Consider the following 23477-nt stretch of genomic DNA (forward strand, 5'->3'; position numbering starts at 1 on the left):
ATAAATAAATAAATAAATAAATAAATAAAATGGCCATGTCCCGGACGCGGGCTGACAAACCTGTGTACATGTGCACCTGCGTGCCTGTTTAAAAGTTACCATTTTTAAGAGTGTAAATGCTTATGAAAATTAGGCCAACTGCTTTTAAAAATAATTAAGTTTTAAAAATATTTTCTGGTTTAGTTGAAATTTCACTGATTTTTCTGTATATTTTGAGGTAATCAAGAATACTTATAATCATTTAGGCATTAGTTAATGCCTCATGTCCTAGTTTCATCAAAAAATATGGTAGATTCCATGATTCTGTGTGACAAATCATAAACTTAGATTTTTCTCATCCATTTTATAGTTTCTATACAACCCACATCACCATATAGGATGGGCACATCGATGTCCTATGCTACTAAGTGTATGCAGAGTAAAAGGAATTCCTCTCGGATCCATTCAACATGGAATTTCTAAGGTCATCAGGAGATCTAGAAGGAAAATGAAGCTTCTAATGGGTGGAAAAAGGTAGTGCAAACATTCAGTTTGCATTCTCTATTTTAAATTAAGTAAGGGTTTAGGTAGACTGGCCTAAACAAAATAAACAGGGTCCACTGAAAGTTTGCTACCCTAAAATCTATTTGCTATTTTGATAAGACGATGATGGTTAAGAGAAATTCATTGTCATATGACAGTTCTAATTAAGCACAATTATTATTTCATGTGGTTTCAGTTAAATTTAGCACTGAGAAGTTACATACTTATTACCTGAATTTTTTCCGCATACATTTCAACTTGTTGAATCTGGTTCTTCAGAACTTTCAGGTTTCGAGTTTTTTCTGCTTTCTTAGTATAATTAAATTTCAGATTGTTAAATTTCTTTTTGATGTCCTTAAATGATTCTCTAAGCTGAAAGAAAATTCAAATTTTTTTTTGATAAAAGAGAACATTTTTAGTGAATTCATTTCCTCTTCAAACATGACTTCTGTGATGCCATAAGATCATCTATATTCCACTTGCGATATTGCATATAAATTATACTACAAATACTGTATGCAAATAAACAGTAAGTATAAGTATAATTCTTTCTTGGGAAGTTCACACATTGATCAAAGTTAGACAGGAAAATATGCCATCCATCTATAATAAATCAGCACTCCTGAAATTTGACATTAATCTTGCATTTCTTAGCAAAGTAAATTTAAGATTGAAATCTAAAGTACATTTTTCTAATATTAATACCAATAGAGTGCAGTGAAAAGTAATACCATCCATAGGACCATAGAGCAAAGAATAAAAACATATCCAATGTGAATATGTAGTAGGAGATCTTATTGCACATTTATAAAAAGAGTTTCATTTAACCATCTGACACAGCCTTCTGCTTTATATGGCTGGTCCAGTGAATTGTATTGGCTGGTGTAACCATGTTTTCATTGTAATAATTTTTTCTCTAATACATCTTCCTCTATGCTGCATTTCTCAGTGCTTTTCCTCTGAAGATAGGTGCATGTATGAGGGGGAGAAGTGTCTTACTTGGAGTATTTTTTTCTCTTGATCAGATTCTAAAAGCAAGTATATGAAAGATCCATACACTTTCCTCTGAGAAAACAGCTTGGAAACAACATGGCAGCTTCCCATTTCATCTGAGCTCTCCTGCAGTATTTTGCTTTAACCTTTTAATTGCTACATTACTGGAATGAAAAGATAGTGTTAGCAATGTCTAACAATTGATATATCAGAATCTATTTGTTCCAGTAAGAACATCCCTTTGAAAAATACCATATTTTGATTTCCATTGGTAATATGACTTTATCTGTGGGATTAGCTCCAGAAATATAAATATTGAAAAATGTGTGTTGGAGTTAATGGATGCCACATTTAAAAGATTAATTTTTTTTCTAATGACCATAATTATTAATCAAAACTTCCTAGGTACAAAACAAATTATATTGTTTAAGATTTATAAAATAGTAGCATTTTAGAACCAGAATATGAAATGAACATAAAAACGAGAATGTATTTGTAACTGATTTAATTTTTGTGTGATTGCTATATTTTCTCTTAGCATTCTCACATTTATTTCATCCCTAGCTTTTCTGTGTGTGGAAAGACAATTTGAAACTCATTTCTTTAACTGTGAGTATCTTGGTATCACTGCTGTTAATCCTACTAGGAACTCTCTTTTTAGTTTTATTCTTTTGTAGTGAATTACTTCTAGCCAAAAATGCTAGCTTGACAGTACTGGAAATCAAAATTGTCCTTTTATCCACATGGCACATGTAACACAAGAAGCTTCCCTACACTTCCCTATCAATGTACCTCTGTCTTGCTCTGGGGGGATCACCTCTATAGGTGAGAGGACTATTCAGCCTAATTTCCATTAAATCTTTGGCTTCTCTGGTGAGACTGTCATCAAGGCCCCAGTTAGTGTTAGACTGAGACCACTAACTCATTTCACAATGGTCACCAAATGATTTATAGATAGTTTTGGGCTTCTGCTCACTACCAGCTAGAGCTGATTTTGAATAACTGGCGTAATGGTGAAAGTCTCCGTTATCCTATGCTAATCTCCTAAGCCATGCACTCTCCACAGAAACTCTTTTTTTATTTAAAAGTCAATTTACCTAGAACAAGTTCCTAGCTTCTGCATGACACTGCCAAACTGCATGGTTTAGACCTAGTGTTATGGAAAGAGAAATGATTATATTTCAATATGCTTCCTGTTGGATGAAGCTTGGCTTTTCGTCTCAGTTTAGAAACTAATAAATCTATCAAGGTGTGTATAGGAAGAAATGACAGGGGCTTTCAAAGGACAATGTTTCCACCTAATTCCTTTGTTCTACATGATTACAGTACTACCTATCAAATATAGACGAAAGCCCAAGACAGAGGTAAGCATGAGCAAACGTTTATTTTGGTTTATTTCATATTTTATGACTACTCTGTATGCTAGTGATGATTTATTATGTCACAACAATCTCTCTCTGGGAGCCTAGCCATGTGAAATAAGATCACCAAGTGCTGGACGAGATGGCTCAAGTGTCAGAGGTCGGCAGCTGCTGTCACTCTCCTTTCCCAGCCCCAGCGGAGAAGACGCTAATTAACTTTTTCTGAAGGAAGGAAGTTCAGTTAAATCTCACTTCCTTGCATACTGTGTTCCAAGCTGCCAGAAAACCAGCAATGACTTTACAAGAGGCGCAACGCAGCAAACAGCGTTAATGCTACTTTTTCACTTGAGACGTGTAGTATTGCAGATTTCATTCAGGCAGCTGTTTCTAACTTTAGTTGGTTTTGGCATGTGTGAGGAATGAAGAGGGCATCTCATTTCAAGCTTGGAACTTTTACATACCAGTGGCCGAGCACTAAGATGAGGGCAGAGCCTAGTGACATAGGCTTGCTTTTAATAACATCACTTAATTTCAGAAACTATTTATACTCAACACTCAGTACCAGATTTGAAGAGTAAGAATTTTTAAGATGACTCTAATATTCATTCAGCTAGAGAAATACTGCTCAGTGGAGCAGGCATCATCCATGAAAGTTCAGGTGGATTCAGATTTCTATATGCCTATTGTTGTGCAATGTTCCCTTACCGCTCCTCCACCCCCATGCCAAGTTGCAATAAAGATTTCTAATTGCTGCTGGGTGTTGGGTGCCACACAGGAGCCCCCCTTGATTGAGGAACTTCACTGGAAATCAATGCAACCCGTGGCTTCAGAGAAAAGGGAAAACTCCAGTACCCCGGGAAGGGTACAGCATAAGCAGTGTTTAAACAGTTTTTTAGATGCTTCTTCTCCTGGTACACAGCCACTCCTGAATTAAACATGTATTTGTCATGACTTGAGTTAAACGGTGGTAAAATAAAGTGACTGAGGGAAACAAATTAGTAAATTTCAGTTTTACTGAAAGTCAGTTTTCAAGAATTCAAGAATGTATTATTTAAAAGATAGCCACTGTGAGGGTAGTAGTGAAACCCAACAAACAGCTTGTACCTGCGGGCCTGCAAGTGAAATTTCAAAGGCAAACTCCTCATGGCATTTTGTTTTGAGAATTTAGATGGTGCACACACGTGACAATAAATTTCAAACTGGCACGTGGGTGCACATTGGTGCAGGTGCATCAGCATACACCCAGGAATACAGCCAGTTTATAATTGGTGCATGTATATATTAGGGATGTGCAGCAGGGACGGATATATTCGATTCGGTATTCATATTCGTCGGGACCCAAATCCGTTACATCCGTTTTCGGGGGACCCCGATTCGTCCATTAGTTACGTATGGTATTCGTTTCCCATTAAAGTTAAAAAAACCCCATCCCAACCCTTTAAATTTAATTAACTACAACCTCCCACCCTCCTGACCCCCCCAAAACTTGCCAAAAGTCCCTGCTGGTCCAGCGGGGGTCCTGGAGCATTCTCCTGCACTCGGGCCGTCGGCTGCCAGTATTCAAAATGGCACTGATAGCTTTGCCCTTACTATGTCACAGGGGCTACCGGTGCCATTGGTCGGCCCCTGTCACATGGCAGGAGCAATGGACGGCCGGCGCTATCTTGTGCTCCTACCATGTGACAGGGGCCAACCAATGGCGCCAGTAGCCCCGGTGACATAGTAAGGGCAAAGGCTATCGGCGCCATTTTGAATTCCAGCAGCCGACGGCCCGAGTGCAGGAGATCGCTCCAGGACCCCCGCTGGACCACAAGGGACTTTTGGCAAGTCTTGGGGGGATCAGGAGGGTGGGGGTTTTATTCGTTAGTGATATGTTGCATTCGTGGGGGTTTGCCATACGTTTCAGAACCCCACAAATGCAACGAATAGGGACCTATACGTTGCCGATTGCACATTCATTCAAAACAAATGCACATCCCTAGTGTGTGTGTATATATATATATATATATATATATATATATATATATATAGCCTGTGGCACATATGTGCACCAAATTTTAAGTGGGCACACACATGGGCGTGCAAATACAGCTTTTACCACGTAAGTTGGGAGATTTTAAAAGGGGTACATACCCACACCTTTGCCAGTTTCACCAGTTCTTCTACTAGTTCGCCCAGTTAAGAACCAGGTCCTCCAAACCCTTCTAGTTAATAATCTTAATTCCCCCCAGTTAGCCTAGACCCTTAAAACCTCTCAGATATGGCTAGTTTTGCTTTTTTTAAACTTAAACCTCCTTCATAGGAGAAGTAAACTTACACGACACTAGACCAGGTCACACCCCCAGCCACATAAGTATTTGCATGCACATTTCTCGGCACTGCCCCCCCCCCCCCCCGAACATGCCCCTTTCTGAATCAAAGCAAGATGTGCACCCTTTGGGAGATACGTGCGTATCTGGGCAGCTTTTTAAACTACGGTAGGTGCATGTGAGCCCGACTTGTTTGTGCATCCCCTGATTGATGTGTGCACTGGGCTTTTAAAATGTACCCCCTAGTGAGTACCTTGGTACCCATGAACTTTGCAGGAGCAAAGTATATGCCAGAAAGATCGTGCAGTGATTTGAAAATGAAATCATTGTGCATAATTTGCCTCCCCTGGACCTAGACTAATGGATGGGGCATTTGGAAAATTGGTATGGGTCTCTTTTGTTTCATTGTGTACATGATGTTGTGAACCACCATGAACATGTGACTGAGCGGGATATACATTTTTTTTGCAAATAACAAATATTCAAGCCACATTTTTTCACAGGTTAACCCATGTTACCCAAGTAAAACGTTTGATTATTGCCCCTCAGTGTTTTGTTTGTGTTTTTCTTATGCAGGAACAAGAAAGCCAAATTAGAAAGCCAATGTATTAAGGTGTGAAGGTCTTCAAAGATGTGGGTCTATATGTGTAAATACATTCAAAGTGTGCAGAAATGTTGGCATTTAGGGCTCCTGTGCATTGTAATGCACAGAGGACCCATTTGTGGAAACATTCACAAAATGGCTCCCTTACACTTGAAGTCCACCTTGGGGTGGATTTTAAAAGGGTTGCGCGCATAATATATGCACGTAGCCCTTTTAAACCCCTCCTGCGTGCGCCGAGCCTATTTTGCATAGGCCTGGTGACGCGCGCAAGTCCCAAGACGCGTGTATGTCCCAGGGCTTGAAAAAGGGGGCAGGAGCTTCCAGACACAGCGGCCATTTACCGCTGTGCCCGGGATCGCGGGCCGGTCGTTGGCCGGCGCGCACAACCTACACCTGCCCAGAGGCAGGCGCAACTTCTAAGTTAAAGGTAAGGGGGGGGGGTTTAGGTAGGGCTGGGGGGCGGGTTAGGTAGGGGAAGGTGGGGGGGGGCAGAAGGAAAGTTCCCTCCAAGGCCGCTCCGATTTTGGAACGGCCTCGGAGGGAACAGAGGAAGGCTGCACGGGTCGGCGCGTGCAAGTTGCACAAGTGTGCACCCCCTTGTGCGCGCCGACCCCGGATTTTATAACACGCACGCAGCTGTGCGCGCGTGTTATAAAATCGAGCATAGATTTGTGCACGCCGGGTTGCACGCACAAATTTACGCCCGCGCATACCTACTAAAATCTGGCCCCTTGTGCGTAAATTTAGAAAAATGTAGTTAATGAGCTGCTGTGATGCAATATCATGCAAAGCAGCTCATTAACTCTGAAATCAGTGAAAATCAGAGCAAAAAGGCATCTTTGCTAGCTGCTTGTTGGAAAAAAGATAACTAACTACTCGTTTGCATGAGAGTCTTAGTAGAAAAGTTCATACAGTCACGACTTTCCCACAAAACTCTGCTGTCTGTACAGTAGTACATTGGTCTTCAAGATACATTTAAAGAACGCTGATTAGTTTACAATGTTTAGATGAGGTTCACTGAACTATACGAGCTAAAAAGGTTTTAAGCCAGCAAAGTCACTATGACTGCATGCTGAGACAGGGTGCAAAGGGTTGCCCACTGATGGTTGTGGAAGAGACTGTTCTGTGGTATGAACTGTGGGAGTCGTGGAGGAAACAATTTGCTAAACAAATGTGTGGATTTTATGGGGGAGATAGGAAGGGGAATAAACTTGCCTACAATGAGGTCTAGTGGTCAAGGAAAAGATAGTTACTGTTGATGCAGTATTCTCTGATTTGACAAAATACTGATATATTACAGCCTACTAAGATTCCAGTTTTCTCCAAGAGCAGTACAGCTATGTGATCTTTGCCCGGATTAATGGCCATTAATAGTGCTTTCAGTTTAGCATTTTAAGTTCCTATCCATTACAGTAGAACTAATACTATTTTTTTTATTTATTTATTTTTAAATTCTTTTTAATATACCGATGCTCAAGACAAAGTCTTATCATACTGGTTTACAGTGTAACCAGGGGAAACCAATAACCAGAAGAAAGAAAGTTACAATGAACAGGGATTACAACTACTCATGTAACCTATATTCCTTGCATTTGTACTAACTAGATGGAAAATGTTTAGAAAAAAAAAGCTATAGGTGATTATATCTAGGATTCTTGGTATCACAAAAAATTGGGGGGCGGATTTTAAAAGCCCTGCTCGCGTAAATCCGCCCGGATTTATGCGAGCAGGGCCTTGCGCGCCGGCGCACCTATTTTCCATAGGCCTGCCGGCGCGCGCAGAGCCCCGGGACTCGCGTAAGTCCCGGGGTTTTTTGTCGGGGGCGTGTCGGGGGCGGGGCCGATTGACGCGGCATTTTGGGGGCGGGACGTGGCATTTCGGGGGTGGGCCCGGGGGCGTGGTTTCGGCCCGGGGCGGTCCGGGGGCGTGGCTGCGCCCTCCGGAACCGCCCCCGGGTTGCGTCTCGGCGCGCCAGCGGCCCGCTGGCACGCGTGGATTTACGTCTCCCTCCGGAAGGCGTAAATCCCTGGACAAAGGTAGGGGGGGGGGTTTAGATAGGGCCTGGGGGGTGGGTTAGGTAGAGGAAGGGAGGGGAAGGTGAGGGGAGGGCGAAAGAGAGTTCCCTCCGAGGCCGCTCCGATTTCGGAGCGGCCTCAGAGGGAACGGAGGCAGGCTGCGCGGCTCGGCGCGCGCCGGCTGCCCAAAATCGGCAGCCTTGCGCGCGCCGATCCTGGATTTTAGCAGATACGCGCAGCTACGCGCGTATCTACTAAAATCCAGCGTACTTTTGTTTGCGACTGGTGCGCCAACAAAAGTACGTGAACGCGCATTTTTTTAAAATCTACCCCTGGGGGTTTGGATTATTATACCAACTAATTCAGGAAGGTCTCAGGTCAGCATTTGATTTTGCTTTAACATTTTTCCATTCTTCAGCCAGGAAGTCAATAAGAGATCAGAAGCCCAAATTAGCAAATATTTTTCCCAGAAGCACAAAAAAGGAGGAGAAAGCCCCTTGCTAAATCAGGACCTGGGTTTAGTACTTGGTATCTGGAGACATTTAAAGACTTGATGAGAACTGTGAAAGAGTGACTGACAGTTATCTATAGTCTCCCCTAGATACCTGTGGCTCTTTCCCATGTGCTGTGACAGCAGGGCTAGGTGCTTGTATAGAAAATGCATAGAGAAGGGAAGCAAAAGGCGCACAGCTGAGCTCAGCATTTTGTATACCAGGCAGATTTATTGCTGATCATAATAAATCAAGTTCAGTGTATAAGGGCAATATGTATTTTCCATCTTCTTATACACCTGAGGAACATGTTGTTAGGTTTCCCCATTGCTTTATCCCACAGCTGGACAGCCTTCAAGTCAGAGATGATTGTTACTAGGTTCTGTTCCTGCCTGGTTGCTGTCAGTTTGTGCCTTCATAATATGTCAAATCACAGACAAGTACTCCAGTTACAATAGCTTAATTAGTAATAATATGTATTTAACAGAGTTTTGCTGGTGTTATATTTTGCCTGTATGTGTAATTATGATTTTAACCTATCACTCACCATGAAGACTGGAAAACAGTACTATTACTAGCCCTACATAGTATTGTTTGCTATCTGAATAGATAATTACATGTTTGGAAGTGATTATACAGCTACACTGACAATCTATTACAGAGACTGTGGTACTAAGAATACCACATTATCATAATTGAGTACAGTGGACATATTACAGTTCCCTGGACTGTGATGAGGGAAGGCAAAAGACTTAGAATCCCATATTAATTTTAAATAAAGTTTAGCCACAGTACAATATGCGGCACTTTTTAGTGGTGTTTTAGTGAAGCCATAGTGTTTGAAATAGAACTTAAAATGAGAGTCATATCCCATAAAACAATGTTGTGAAAGTTATTTTATTCCTGATTTGCAGAGGATTGTGGTTAGGTCATGTCATGGCTATTCATATTTGCTTTGTTTACCATGAAAACCACACTTGCAGTTTTTAAACTTATAGAAATAAGGTCCAGATAAGATCTTGACTAGTTTACCTCCTGCTGCAGTCCCAGAGACCTCAGTTCATCTCTACTTTCCCCTTTACTTCTTCACTCCTGTGCTTATCCCATGCTTTTCTGAATTTGGGGATTATTTTGCCTCCACTACCTCCAAAGGAAGGCTTTTCCAAGCACTCATTTTTTCTCCACAGTAATAAACTGTGATAAATTGGCTGATCACTTTATAAATAAAGTGGATTCATTTAGGACAAGTATTGAGTCAAGATCTGACATCAGTTCACCATTGCTCATGAGACTTGAGACATTGAAAAGTATGAATGAGTTTCAGTTGGTAGGATTAGAAACTGTAAAGAAGCTTTTGCAGGAAGCAAACTGCACCACTTCTGTCTTGGACCCCTGTTCACTGTGGCTGATTAAAGAAGCAGGTGAGGATGTTGTAGAATGGATTAGATTGATAGTAAATAGCTCATTGAGAGAGGATAATTTTCAGTAGCCTTGAAGACAACTGTGATTTGGTCTATTTTGAAAAAAAAAAAACTTCCTTAGATTTACAGGAGTTAAACAACTTCTGACCTGTCTCTAATATTCCTTTTTGGCTAAGATTATCGAAAAGGCTGTTGAGTTACAATTAGTAGAATTTGTGCATTTGGTAGGGATGTGCAGAGGGACGCCATACGTTGCATTCGGGATTCGTATTCGTCGGGGGGCAGATACGTTGCATTCGGCAAGGGGGGCCCCCGATACGTTTATACGTCAATTCTTATTCATTTCCTGGCTAAAATTAAATTAACTACAACTCCCCCCCTCCTGACCCCCCCAAGACTTACCAAAACTCTCTGGTGATCCAGCGGGGGGTCCGGGAGCCATCTCCTGCACTCAACCCTCGGCTGTCGGTATTGAAAATGGCGCCAATAGCCTTTGACCTACTATGTCACAGGGGCTACTGTTGCCATTGGTCAGCCCCTGTCACATGGTAGGAGCAATGGATGGCTGGACCCCCCACTAGACCACCAGGGAGTTTTGGTAAGTCTTGGGGGGTCAGGAGGGTGGGGCGTTTGTTTAAATTTGCTCCTTTAGGCGACCGAATAATTCAGCGAAGATTTGTTGTATTCGTGGGGAATCGCGATACGTTTTGCTTCCCCATGAATACAATGAATATGGCCCTATATGTTGGGGATTGCCAATTCGTAAGGAATGAATGCACACCCCTAGCATTCGGTAGGCTATTTGGATCAATGACAAAAACCATAGTAGAGATTGCAGTTGTGGTGATAATTTATGATAAATTAAGAACGTTGGATGATGAAGGTTCTGCTGTACTGATATTTTACTTGATTTAAGTGCAGCCTTTGACACAATCAATCATTTGATTTTGGGTAATAGGTCAAATGAGGGGGCACTATGCTAAATAGGTGGTGCTTCTTTTTAAAGGACCGAAGACAGAGTAGGGCTGGAGGAATTCAGCTTACAATCATTACTTGATGAGAATCCCTCAGGGATTCGTTTTATCTCTTTTACTTTTTAACCTGTACTTCAAACCTTTACCAGAGGGCATGCATGTTATAAAATCGGCACATCCATGTGCTTGCGCTGGGAACCACACGCACATGGACAGCCATGCGCTGTTTTGAAAATCTATGCTTATAGTATTAAAATTTTATATTTTTGCTGATATTTATCTTTTCATTCTACTGGATTTGGATATCATAGGAAAGGTTCAAAGGGTTAAATAAAGGTTTTGACTTAATCTATTCATGGATTATGTCTAACAAATTGATGTTAAACCCACAGATTCACTATCTAAAGCCATCAAAACATGGGAAGCCTCACTTGCAGCCATCAGCAACTTCCTCTCAAGTCTCAACCTTGCACTCAACACCGCAAAAACAGAAACCTTAATAATAACTCCTCCACACAACCATCTCATCTCTAATCAACACAACACTCCCCTAAATTCAACTCTTACATCTCAACCTCCCCTAAATTCAATTCTTACATCTCAACATGCAAGGAATCTAGGAATCATCATAGACGATCAACTCAACCACAAAAAATTCATTAACACCCTCAAGGGATGCTACTTCAAGCTGCATACCCTAAAAAAACTGAAACCACTCTTACATTTCAACAATTTCCAGACAATACTACAGTCCACAATATTCACAAAAATAGACTACTGCAACTCACTACTCCTTGGCCTTCCAAAAAACACCATCTCTCCCCTCCAAATGCTGCAGAACGCAGTTGCACGCATCCTCACCAACACTGGAAGGAACGAACACATAACCCCAATCCTCAAAGAACTGCACTGGTTACCTATCCAACAGCGTATACAGTACAAAACCCTTACAATAATACACAAATCCCTACACAACCCAGATATAAACTGGCCCCATAGCACTTCTCCTTCCGCAACACAAACAGACTCACCCGTTCACGCTACCTAGCAACCTTAAACATTCCCTCACCCAGACTCACTCACTACAATGCCACCAGGGAACGCGCCCTATCCATTGCCTGTCCCACACTCTGGAATTCTATGTCCGTTGACATACGCCAAGAACACTGCCTGAACAAATTTAAACAAACACTAAAAACTTGGTTCTTCACACAAGCATATTCATGATCTCAAGGACACCACACTGCATCCTATTACACAACCCGGCATCCTATAACACCCCTGCTCCCTGCCCTCTCAATAACCTACGCCCCCTTCACATACCTTAACACCTCACCACACAGTAGTTCTCCTCATGGAGAATACTAAACTCCACCTTACCCTAGATTATCCTACTGAAAACGGTCCAGTCCACACTCCCAATGATATTATGACATTATTTATACCAGTCATTTTAGATATATATGTACATTATTATTATATTATTTAGCAACCCCCATTTGTCAAATTATAAACCTGTTACTGCTGCACGAATCAAATATATTCTGCTTAGCTGTTTTTTGTTAAACTGTTAAACTATTATAGTTACTCTGTAAAAGCTGTTATATGGTCTGACTTACTGCCTGATTTTTGTACCATTCTGTGTCTATTTATTTATTTATTTAACATTTTTATATACCGACCTTCATGAAAGAAATTCATATCAGATCGGTTTACAAATAACATGAGGGGAATAACAAAGTCAACCATATAACAAGAAATGAAAGTTACATATAACAAGGGGTATTAACCTGGGGGGCTAGAATAGCCGGAGCGATAGAAGGCATAACTGAACAAATTAGATAATACAATAATATCATGAGAAGAGACTTAAGTGTATAGGCTACACTTGTCATAGAGTTTAGGTAGGAGTCAGTGTCTGAATTAGTGAGGGATTGCTGGAACTGTTGGTTAAGTGAAGGCCTGGATGAAGAGCCATGTCTTAAGTTTTTTGCGGAAGGTAGACGGGCATGGTTCTAATCTGAGTTCTGTGGGCATCTTGTTCCAGATGGCTGGGCCAGCTGTAGAGAAGGTTCGTTCTTTGGTAGATGATAGGCGGGTAGATTTTGTTGTAGGGGGTTGCAGGGTGCCTTTATATGCTTCTCGAATCGGTCTGTCTGATGTGTATAATTTGAGGGGAATCTGGAGGTCTAGATGTTGTTGGTTGTGAATGACTTTGTGAATTATAGTGAGAGCCTTGTGTAATATTCTATATTTGATTGGCAGCCAGTGCAGGTTCTGTAGTATGGGGGTGATGTGTGTTCCTCTGTTGGTATTAGTCAGGATTCTTGCCGCAGCATTTTGGAGCATCTGTAATGGTTTGATAGATGAAGTAGGGAGCCCGAGGAGAAGAGAGTTACAGTAATCTGTTTTGGAGAAGAGTGTGACTTGGAGCACTGTCCTGAAATCTTGGAAGTGGAGGAGGGGTTTGAGCCTTTTCATGACTTGTAATTTATAAAAGCAGTCCTTGGTAGTGTTATTGATGGCTTTCTTAAGATTCAGACGGTTATCAATGATTACTCCAAGGTCCCTTACTTGCGTGATCTGGGTGTTGCCTGCTGGTGGATTGATTAAGGCCGAGTGGTCCGAGGAGATGATTAGGAGTTCAGTCTTATTTGCGTTCAGAACTAGATTCAGGTTGGTGAGCAGACTGTTTATAGATTTGAGGCAGATTTCCCAAAAGGCGAGAGATTTAGGGAGAGATTCTGTAATGGGAATCAGAATCTGTACGTCATCTGCATAGAGATAGAATTTTAATTTTAGGTCCGTGAGCAGTTGACAGAGGGGCAGGAGGTATATATTGAATAGTGTGGGTGACAAGGAAGAGCCTTGTGGTACTCCTAATGTTGATTTGACATCTGGGGATTCGTTGTTATTGATTTTTACTTTGAAGCTTCTGTTACTTAGAAAGGAGTTAAACCAGCTGTGTGCAGATCCTGTTAATCCGATTTCTGCTAGGCGATTTAGTAGGATGGAGTGGTTCACGGTGTCAAATGCGGATGAAATGTCCAGAAGGACTAGGATAAAAGATTGACCTTTGTCTAGGCCCATGAGGATGTGGTCGGCAAGGGAGATAAATAGGGTTTCTGTACTAGCTGCTTTACGAAAGCCATATTGGGATGGGTGAAAGATATTGTGCTCTTCCAGGTATACGGAAAGTTGTGTATTAACAACTTTCTCCATGATTTTTGCTAAAAAAGGGAGGTTGGATATGGGGCGGAAGTTGGAGGGTTCACTTGTGTCGAGGTTAGGTTTCTTCAGGAGTGGTTTGAGGGATGCGGTTTTCAGCCTGTCCGGGTAGATTCCTAGGGAGAGTGAGCAATTTATAATGTTGGCCAATGCTCTGGAAATAGTATTCGGGATGAGAAGCAGTAGTTTAGTTGGAATGTGATCTGTTGGGTGGTTTGATGGTTTTAGTTTCTTAAGTATAGATTCGATTTCCATTGGTGTTGTAGGTTCAAAGGAATCAAGGATGGCCCCAATATTAGTCCTGGAATTGAAAGTTATGGAGGGTGGAGTTGCATTGTTCGGTAGGCGTGCTAATGTGTCTGCAGTTTTTTTCTGAAAGTAGAGTGCTAATTCGTCTGCTTTGGTTTGTGCTTGGTCGTCTGGAATGGTGGGTGTAGGGGATTTTGTGAGTTGGGAGACGTAAGAGAATAGGGTCCTGGCATCAAATTGAAGGTCGTGTATTCTGTGGGCATAGAAGTCTCTTTTTGTCTTTAAGATGGTGATCCTGTAGTTGTGGAGGGTGCGTTTGTAATCAGATAAATTAGTGGAGTTGGGGATCTTACGCCATTCGTATTCTTTGTGTCTGAGGTTTTGTTTCATCTGCTTGAGTTCTGGGGAGAACCAGGGTTGTTTCTTCTTCTGTATTGAGTTGATTATTTTCTATGGGAAAATAACTTGATGAATCTTGATGAATCTATATTATTTGATGAATCTATATTATTTCTATGGGAAAATAACTTGATGAATCAGGCCCTTAGATGGAGAAGGTATCTGGCTAAATCTGAATATCAGTACTTAGCCAGATAAGGTATCTGGCTAAGTAGCACCGCCTCATTATGCCCACTGCCCATCCACAAGTTATCCAGCTAAAAACTTAGCTGGATAACTGACTTATCCATCTACATGGCAGTCACTGGATATTCAGCAATTGCTTCTTAGCCGGATAAGTAGCTTTTGAATAAGTAGCTTTTAAATTAAACATAATTTTTATGTATATACCAGAGGACAGAGTTGCTTATTGTTTGTTTAGTGATTTTATTGACCTATATTTTAAATATGCTAACTTCCCATGCACTAATCCCTGTTAAATTTTGTAGCCCTAATTGTGGTTATTATAAATGTTAATGAAGTAAAAGATTTATTAAAATGTATTACAAAACATTTTTCATCCTAAAAATAATAGATCTCCATGATGCTTCTTTGTGCCTGATGTATTTCTCCAGTGATCTCTGAAAGCCCACGTAACTTCTGTGCCATAGTCTGAGAAAATGCAGCTGTTCTCCCACTAAATCCCTGATTGCATAAAAGCATATCAGTACCACCAAGCTAGCTGAATGGATACCTGAGCTATTGACACACGTCATAGGTTTTACTCTGGCACTTGGCTCAAAAGCTGTCAGTGGGATGTTATCCAAACAAGTAGGTTGCACAATAGCAAGGAAAACATTTCTAGTCATTTCTTATTTCTTTCAACCAGACCTCATTTAAGTCCTCCATAACTGCGCTGTCGTTTAAATTGCTTGACGGCGTCTCCTCACGCTTATCTTCCTTGGAGCTCCAGCTAAGACTGTCATGCTCAAGCGTATCTAGCTGTTGCTGTAGATCTTTCCAAGAAGCTCTAAAACATTTCTAAAATGGAATGAAGTCAAATTATAGCTATACAAAATAATGGAACATTGTACATCTAATCAGGTTAATCGGTGGCTGAGGTTGCTTAAGTGCTTTCTTTCTTTCTTTCTTTCTTTCTTTCTTTCTTTAAAAGCTCTTCTATACCATTGTTAAGTTAGATAACCATCAAAATGGTTTACATAAAGGCACGATAATGAAAAAATATGGGTGGTATAGATTACAAATTAATCATGTGCCAACATAGTACGGTAACAAATTAATATAATAAACTAAGTGTGTAAGTTGAGCCTGTTTGTTAGGAACATATTAGGCGGTTTGAGGTCAGGGAGGTTGAAGGCATTGGGCATATACAAATAAAAGGTAATTGTTTTAAAAAGTTGTTTAAAATCTCAAAATGTAAAATTGAGAATACAGTATGTTACGAACTATTCTAGGGCTTCCACATTAGCCTATCTTCAGTTTATCAAAAGAAGAAGCCATTCAGAAAATCTTCACAATTTCTACAGTAGATTGCGTAGAGGCCAATGTACTGAAGTGGACTGAACTTAGCAAAGTCAGCTGTGAGAATAAAAACAACTTTTGCACGTAATTTGGGCTCACAGACACAAGTTCTCCTTTTTATGCACAAAGTAGACTTATGCAAAAGTTTTGGGTTTCTCGCAAAGTAAACTTATACATGTAAGTTTCCTCTTGCGAATTTGTATACAAAATTAAAGCTAATGAGCTGTTGCAATGCAAATTGATGCAAGGCAGCTTATTAGCTATGTTCACAACATTACAAAATGCGCCAAGTGCCTTCACAGGTTGTTTTTCAGAAAACAGATAAGTATGCATCATTGAGGTGTACTTCATCTGTTTTGTGGAGTTGTCCACAGCAAACTTCTGCATGTAAGTTTTCTACCGGGTTTATTCGCATACGAATCACAGAAAGTAAAATAGTGAAAGGAAAACATAACTTGTATGTGCAATTCAGTAAACTAAGTACATTGGCCCTTCAGAGATGAGCGAACTTCTTCAAAATGGGTTTGTTTTGTCAGTTTACTGAAGCTTGAAAGATTTTGAAAGTTTGTAAAAACTGGGGTGTTTAATTTTTTTTTTTTTTTAGAAATCCAAAGTGGATTTGAAAAACTTGCTTCTAATTTTCAAAATGTTTGAAGGGGATTTTTTAGATTGTGGATGCTCTTCCAATTTTACAAAATATTGAATCTGTTTTGGATTTTTACAATCTCTTCCAACTTTTCTCCACATCTACCAGTAAAAATCTAAGGACTTGATTTTCATTAATATTTAAATGCTTAAAATTGGGTTTTACATGTGAAAATGCACTTTACCCATATAAGTGGTCTTTTGAAAATTGCTACAGTATATGCCATTGAATTGTCAATAGGATTTACCCATGTTAATTGCACTTACATGGGTAAATGGCTTTTGAAAATTGCTATGATAGAATGTTACATTTACATGCATAATAATTCCTTTGAAAATTCACCTGTGTAAGAGTGGTTCTAGGAAAATTGGCCAAATTCTGTTAAACTCGAACCAGGAGTTTGACTTCAAATAATTGTATATGCACCTCTCTTTAGTATCAATTTAAAAGTTATGTCCACACATATTACAGTGTGTTCTGCAGCTAACACAGAACCTAGGATTTTAGAATTTGTTTCCACTTAAAACTAGCAGGGTTTCAGTTCGATTTAAATGCCGGTATTCAAAATGCAGATATTCAAAATGGCGCCGTCCGTCCATTGCTCCTACCGTGTCCCGGGGCTTGCGCATGCCGCCGAGCCTATCCAAGTTAGGATCGGCGTGCAGGGGGTGGAAGGGGCAGCTTTTTGGGGATTAAGCGCATAACCCTTTGAAAATCTGCCCCCAAACGAGCAGACTCTCCTTATTTCTATGCATATGGTTTCCAGGCGATTGATGGACCATCGAGCTTCTTCCAGAGACCAACCTCCCTGTACTGACTTCCGGAGACAAACTGCTCTCCAGCTGGAGAGACTGGCATCTGTAGTTACCACCGTCCAATCCGGGAGAACCAAGGGAACCCCCCGATTCAAATTGCCCAAAAGAAGCCACCAATCCAGACTGGCGCGAGCGGACTCCTTCAGTGGCAGCAGCTGATGGAACTGTTCGGAAACCGGATTCCAATGGGAAAGTAAGGCTGACTGTAAAGGGTGCATGTGAGTGAAAGCCCATGGTATCAGTTCCAGGGTGGAGGTCATGGAGCCCAGAACCTGTAAGTCAGAGCTTTCCAAACTTTTCATGTTGGTGACACACTTTTTAGACAAACATAATTTCGGGACACAGTAATTCAGTCTACTAGCAAACCAGAGGTTGTATGCAGTGTAACAAAGGAAAAAAGAAACATCACCCATCCTTATAAAACAAATCAAGAAATATAAAATCATCAGCAGTAAAACTGTACTAACAAAAAGAACATATTTCGAAACAGCTGATTATTGGATATTCCACTCACATATGAGTGGAATATCCAATAATTAAAAACTCATATAAAACATTTCCAGATACCAACAAAATATTTCAAAATAGCAGACACAAAGACCCAGTAATGAAAAATAATAAGGATACAAACATTTTTTTGCTCTGCATACCTGGGAACGTTTGATATCCAGGTCTCCTGAGATTGTTCTGAATTAGCAGGAGGAGGGGTGGTTTGCTTGGAACTTTCTCCTCTCTCAGTCACATACCAGCGCTCTCTCTCACACTGGCTCTCAATGACACACCTATACACACATGCTCTCAGTACTCACATATACACATGTTTTTTCTCTCTCACTTATATAGGCTCTTAATTACACATTTACACACATGCTGTCTATCTTTTCACGCTTACACACACACAGGCTTTCAATCACACACATACATGCTGTCTTTTTCTCTCACACACAGACTCTCATTCACATGCTTACAAACATGTCCTCTCTTTCTCTCATTTACACACAGGCTCTCAATCACATACTCACATGCTCCCTCACCTAAATCAGCTCTCAATCACACACAGACACACATGGTATCTCTCTCTCATTTAAACACAGGCTCTCAATCACATACTCACATGCTCCATCACCTAAACCAGCTCTCAATCACACACAGACACACATTGTCTCTCTCTCTCATTTAAACACAGGCTCTTAATCATACATACACATGATTTCTCTCACACACAAAGGATTTCAATCATACACACATACTCTTTCACACAAACAGGTTTTCAATCACAAACTTACACATACAGGTTCCCAATGGTAAACTTACATTCATGCTCTCTCTCTCTCACAGGCAAGCTCTCAATCACAGACATACTCTCTTTCACATGTACAGGCTCTCAATCATTCACATACATGCAATCTCTCACTCTCTCATACACACACACAGGGCCCCGCGGCCTGGAAGAGGAAGTGGAGAGTATCGGGTGAGTGCGCGGCAAGAAGAGGCCACGCTAGTGCGTTCGGCATCGGCCCGAAGAAAAGAAGACTGCAGCGCGGCTCGGAGGAAAATGAAGAGCTTCAACCGCGGCTGATGGGACTCCGCCTCCACTGAAAATGAAGAGGTTAGCGTTGGGATGAGGCTGCTGCTGCCGCGAGTTCCCGGGGTGAGGGAGAGAGAGAGTGAATGAGTCGCTCATTCACTCTCTCTCTCCCTCACCCCAGGAACTCGCGGCAGCAGCAGCCTCCTCCCAACGCTAACCTCTTCATTTTCAGCCCTCGCGGAGGCGGAGTCCCATCGGCCGCGGTTGAAGCTCTTCATTTTCCTCCGAGCCGCACTGCAGTCTTCTTTTCTTCGGGCCGATGCCGAACGCACTAGCGTGGCCTCTTCTTGCCGCGCACTCACCTGATACTCTCCACTTCCTCTTCCGGGGGGGGGGGGGGGCGGGAAGAAGAGAGCACGCCGGTGCCGCTGACTCCAGCTGTCCTGCCGCGTTCCGCCCGGGCGGAGGAGGACCAGGGAGCAGCTGGGTCAGCGGGAAAGTGTGGCGACACTTGTCTGCGAGCCAGATGCAGCCCTCAAAAGAGCCATATCTGGCTCGGAGCCATGGGTTCCCGGCCCCTGCACTTGCCGGTGTGTCACGTGCACCGGGCTTGCGCGACACACCGGCACACCTCAGGCGACACAGTAAAGTGTCGCGACACACACTTTGGAAAGCTCTGCTGTAAGTAATCCCAGACTTTCGGAAAGCGCTTGGACAGTAAGAGCCGCACCTGACCTTGCAATTTGGCAATGCGGTCACTCGTTAGGAAAACTCTCCTTTGTCTGGTGTTGAACAAGGCACCCAAAAACGCCAATGACTGGGAAGGTGCTAGATGACTTTTGGAGAAGTTGACCACCCATCCAAGATCCTTCAGTACTAGCAGTACACGCTGTATTGTTGCCTGGCAAAGCGATTCCGACTTCACCCGAATCAGCCAATTGTCCAAGTACATGTGGACCAACAATCCCTCTCTGCGCAGCTGAGCCGCCACCACCACCATTATCTTGGTGAAAGTCCTGGGTGCCATAGCAAGACCAAAAGGTAGCGCCTGAAACTGATAATGCTGGCCCAGGATGGAAAATCTCAGGAACTTCTGATGATCCACCGGATCCCGATGTGCAGATACGCCTCCGTCAAATCCAGAGAGGCAAGAAACTCTCCCGGCCTCACTGAGGCAATGAAGGACCTCAACGTCTCCATCCAGAAATGAGGTATCCGCAAACATCTGTTGATTCGCTTTAAGTCGAGAATTGGTCTGAAGGATCCTTCTTTCTTTGGCACGACGAAGTAAATAGAGTAGCGGCCTCTCCGTTGAGCAGAAGGTGGAACTAGGACAACAGCGCTGAGGTCGATCAAGCGCTGCAGCGTCTGTTTTACCGCCCGACGCTTTGTGGCATATCCACACAGGGAGACCAGAAACTGAGGGTGAGGCCGGTGAACAAAATCTAAAGTGTAGCCATGCTTTATCACAGAAAGTACCCACTGGTATGCTGTGATTTTGGCCCATTCCTCATAGAACAGACAATCTGCCTCCTACCATTGGAACCGAGGAATGGACGGCCGCCCATCATTGTGAATACTTTCCGACCGGCATGGACTGAGAGGTACCTGGTCTGCCGAAGCGTCGACCATGAAAAGGCTGAGACCACGACTGTTGTCTGCTAGAGTTCTGTCAAAAGGGAGCCGTGGGTGCTCTGGAAGTTTGAGAACATCGACCTCCACAAAACTGAGTTTGAGAAGTAAATGACCCCCTCGACCGTGGCCTGTCTTCTGGCAAGCGATGAACCTTATTCTCTCCCAGAGATTGGATCATATCCTCAAGTTCTTTTCCAAACAACAGCTTGCCCTTAAAAGGTAAGGAGCCCAGTCGAGACTTCGAGGAAGCATCCGCTGACCATAATAACCTATGGGCCGAAACCACAGACACCATAGACCTGGCCAAGGTTCGTAAAAGATCATACAGGGCATCTGCACTATAAGCAACCACTGACTCAAGGCGACCCGCTTGACAAGCTTCTTCCTCAGACAGAGATTCATTCGCATGTAGCTGCTGTACCCAGCAAAGGCCAGCTCTCAACCCAAAATTGCCACACATTGCCGCTCGGACACCAAGTGCAGAGACCTCAAAAATCTTTTTAAGCAACAATTCCAGCTTACGATCCTGTAGATCCTTCAGGGCGTTGCCCCTGTGACTGGGATCATGGTCTTTTTTGTCACTGCCGAAACTGCTGCATCTACCTTGGGAACACAAAGAACCTCCAATGCCTCCTCAGGTAGAGGATAAACTTTGTCCATAGCCTTTGTGACTTTCAGTCCCAAATCTGGGGTGTCCAATTCCCTAAAGAGGAGATCCGTGGCCAAAAAATGGAAGGGAAAAGAGGAAGGTGGACCTCTCAGGCCCAATAACACAGGATCCATCGATCCCAAGCAAGACTCTTCCTGAGGAGCATCTATTCCCAATTCCTCCAAAATGTAGGGAATGAGTGGAGCCAGTTCCTCTTTTCGGAACAGACGAACAACCTTTGGGTCATCTCCCTCAATGACATGAGAACCATGTGCAGCACTCTGCTGCTGGTCCCCATCTCCTTCTACCCCCCTCAGGATCTGCTGCGTCTGAAGATGTATCCGAGTCAACCTGCGGCACTCTGGTCCATAAGGAGCGCTTCTCCCTAGGAGCCCCCGCTGACCCCTGAGACGCGGCCCTCTTCTGGGCCTTGGGAGGAGGATCCAAAGGCTCCAGACCCAGAATAGTGTGTTTCTTGCTGGCTTTCCTGGCCTTAAAGGCCTTATGCATGACCAAAACAAACTCAGAAGAAAAGGATGAGGCAGAGGCCTCCGAATCCGAATCGGGATCTTCTCCCTGTGCCAGTGAATCATACTGCACAAAAGATCGCGGTCTCGGAGCCAGCTGCTGTGGGGAAAGCTGCGGCGGGATATTCCCCTCCCCCACCACGATCCCTCACCTCTGGGGAGGCAGGCAGAACAAAGTCCGTCTCGGGACAGGTGAGCCCGAATGGAGCCGCACGCGCGGCAAGCTGCTCTGCTCGGCATCGGCACAGAAAAATTTAAAGATCCCCTTCAACCCTTGAAATTAAGTCAAAAAAGAAAAACAGCCATAAGAAAATACCAGCGCGTACACAGTCGCGGCAAAGATAACAAGGGAGAGTGAGAAAATATTTAACTTTTTTTTTTTTTTTTAATTAAACTTGCCGGTCTGCCATGGTCCTTGGTCGGTGCTGCTGGGGTGAGTGATTCGGGCTCCCCGGTATCACCCCAGGACTGCTGCACAGGCGAAAGGGCTCTCAACCCCTGCCGCAGCTGCCTCTCACCAGGGGGGATAGTCCCCTCCGGACTTGCTGAACCCCTGGGAGGCTGAAGTGCACTCTCTGGCAATTTTTCAATCTCCTGATCTCTTGCTCTTTTCTATTTATTTTTTTTGTAAAATAAAAGCTTTATAATGATAGCAAACAGAAAGGAACCTAATCTACTAAGTATCCTAGTCCAGACTGTGAGTTAGGCACCCCTACCATCTGCTGGAGACAGAGTAATACTGGCAGACTGTGGGTGGCACCCAGGTGTCTGTCAGAACTTTCTCTGTCTCCATCTGCTGGAGGGGAGGCAAAACCCAGGAGTCTGGACTGATCCAGGTACATACAGGGAAATTGGAATAACTAAATTTAAATGCCTTTTAATATGGACTTTTGAGCTCTAACAGAACCTGCCCCCCCCCCCCCAAAAAAAAAAAAAACTCACAACAATGATAGGGGCCAGCAGTCCCAACATAAGATCTACTCTAATACACACACAAAAGAACAACAGGGGGCTTGGTATCCTCAATTTAAAACCTCTACCCCACACACGATAACAATGGGAGTTTGGCGACCCCAATATAACATCTCTCTCCACCCAGCAACAATGATGGACACTCAGCAGCCTTAACATAACATTTCTCTCCCACCTCCTATACAGTCATACTAATTTGCCCCCTCTCTCTATCCTCTATCCCCCCTCCCTCTGCCCAGCATCTGTATCTCCCTGAATTACTCTCTCTTTTCCCCAATCCCAGGATCCACTTCTCTGTCTGTCTATCCAGATAGTAGCATATCCTCTCTGTCTCTCCTCCCAGCAGGCAGAATTCCCTCTCTTTCCTGGAGCCCAGCACTCCCCTGAGGGGTGAAACTGGTTCTGGGGAAAGAGAGTGGGGGTTCAGTTGGCCTGCTGGGAGAAGAGACAGAAGGAATGATGCTTCCTGTGGAACAGAAGTGGGTGAGAGAAAAGGGGTGATGCTTGGCCATGGGGCAAGAGGGGAATTCAGCCTTCATTGGGGGAGGGGGAGATTGGGGGGGGGGGGAGGAATTATGTGGCTCTTGAAAAACATGTTTTGCTGCGTGCTGCTTCTTC

At 43.0% G+C, this 23477-nt stretch overlaps 1 protein-coding gene across 3 annotated transcripts in view; it reads right to left on the reverse strand.

Annotated features, from left to right (window-relative positions):
* Positions 1 to 23477, reverse strand: part of CCDC141 (coiled-coil domain containing 141) — a 324021-nt gene that overhangs the window by 46707 nt on the left and 253837 nt on the right. For all 3 annotated transcript variants that reach the window (XM_029605900.1, XM_029605899.1, XM_029605902.1), the window contains exons 17-18: positions 15437 to 15586; positions 754 to 894 (exon numbers count right to left, since the gene is read on the reverse strand). In XM_029605900.1, coding sequence (XP_029461760.1) covers positions 754 to 894; positions 15437 to 15586 — 291 coding nt within the window. The remainder of the gene's footprint in view (positions 1 to 753; positions 895 to 15436; positions 15587 to 23477) is intronic.

Source organism: Rhinatrema bivittatum, chromosome 6, assembly GCF_901001135.1.
Source record: "Rhinatrema bivittatum chromosome 6, aRhiBiv1.1, whole genome shotgun sequence".
In the NCBI taxonomy this organism is placed as follows: Eukaryota; Metazoa; Chordata; class Amphibia; order Gymnophiona; family Rhinatrematidae; genus Rhinatrema; species Rhinatrema bivittatum.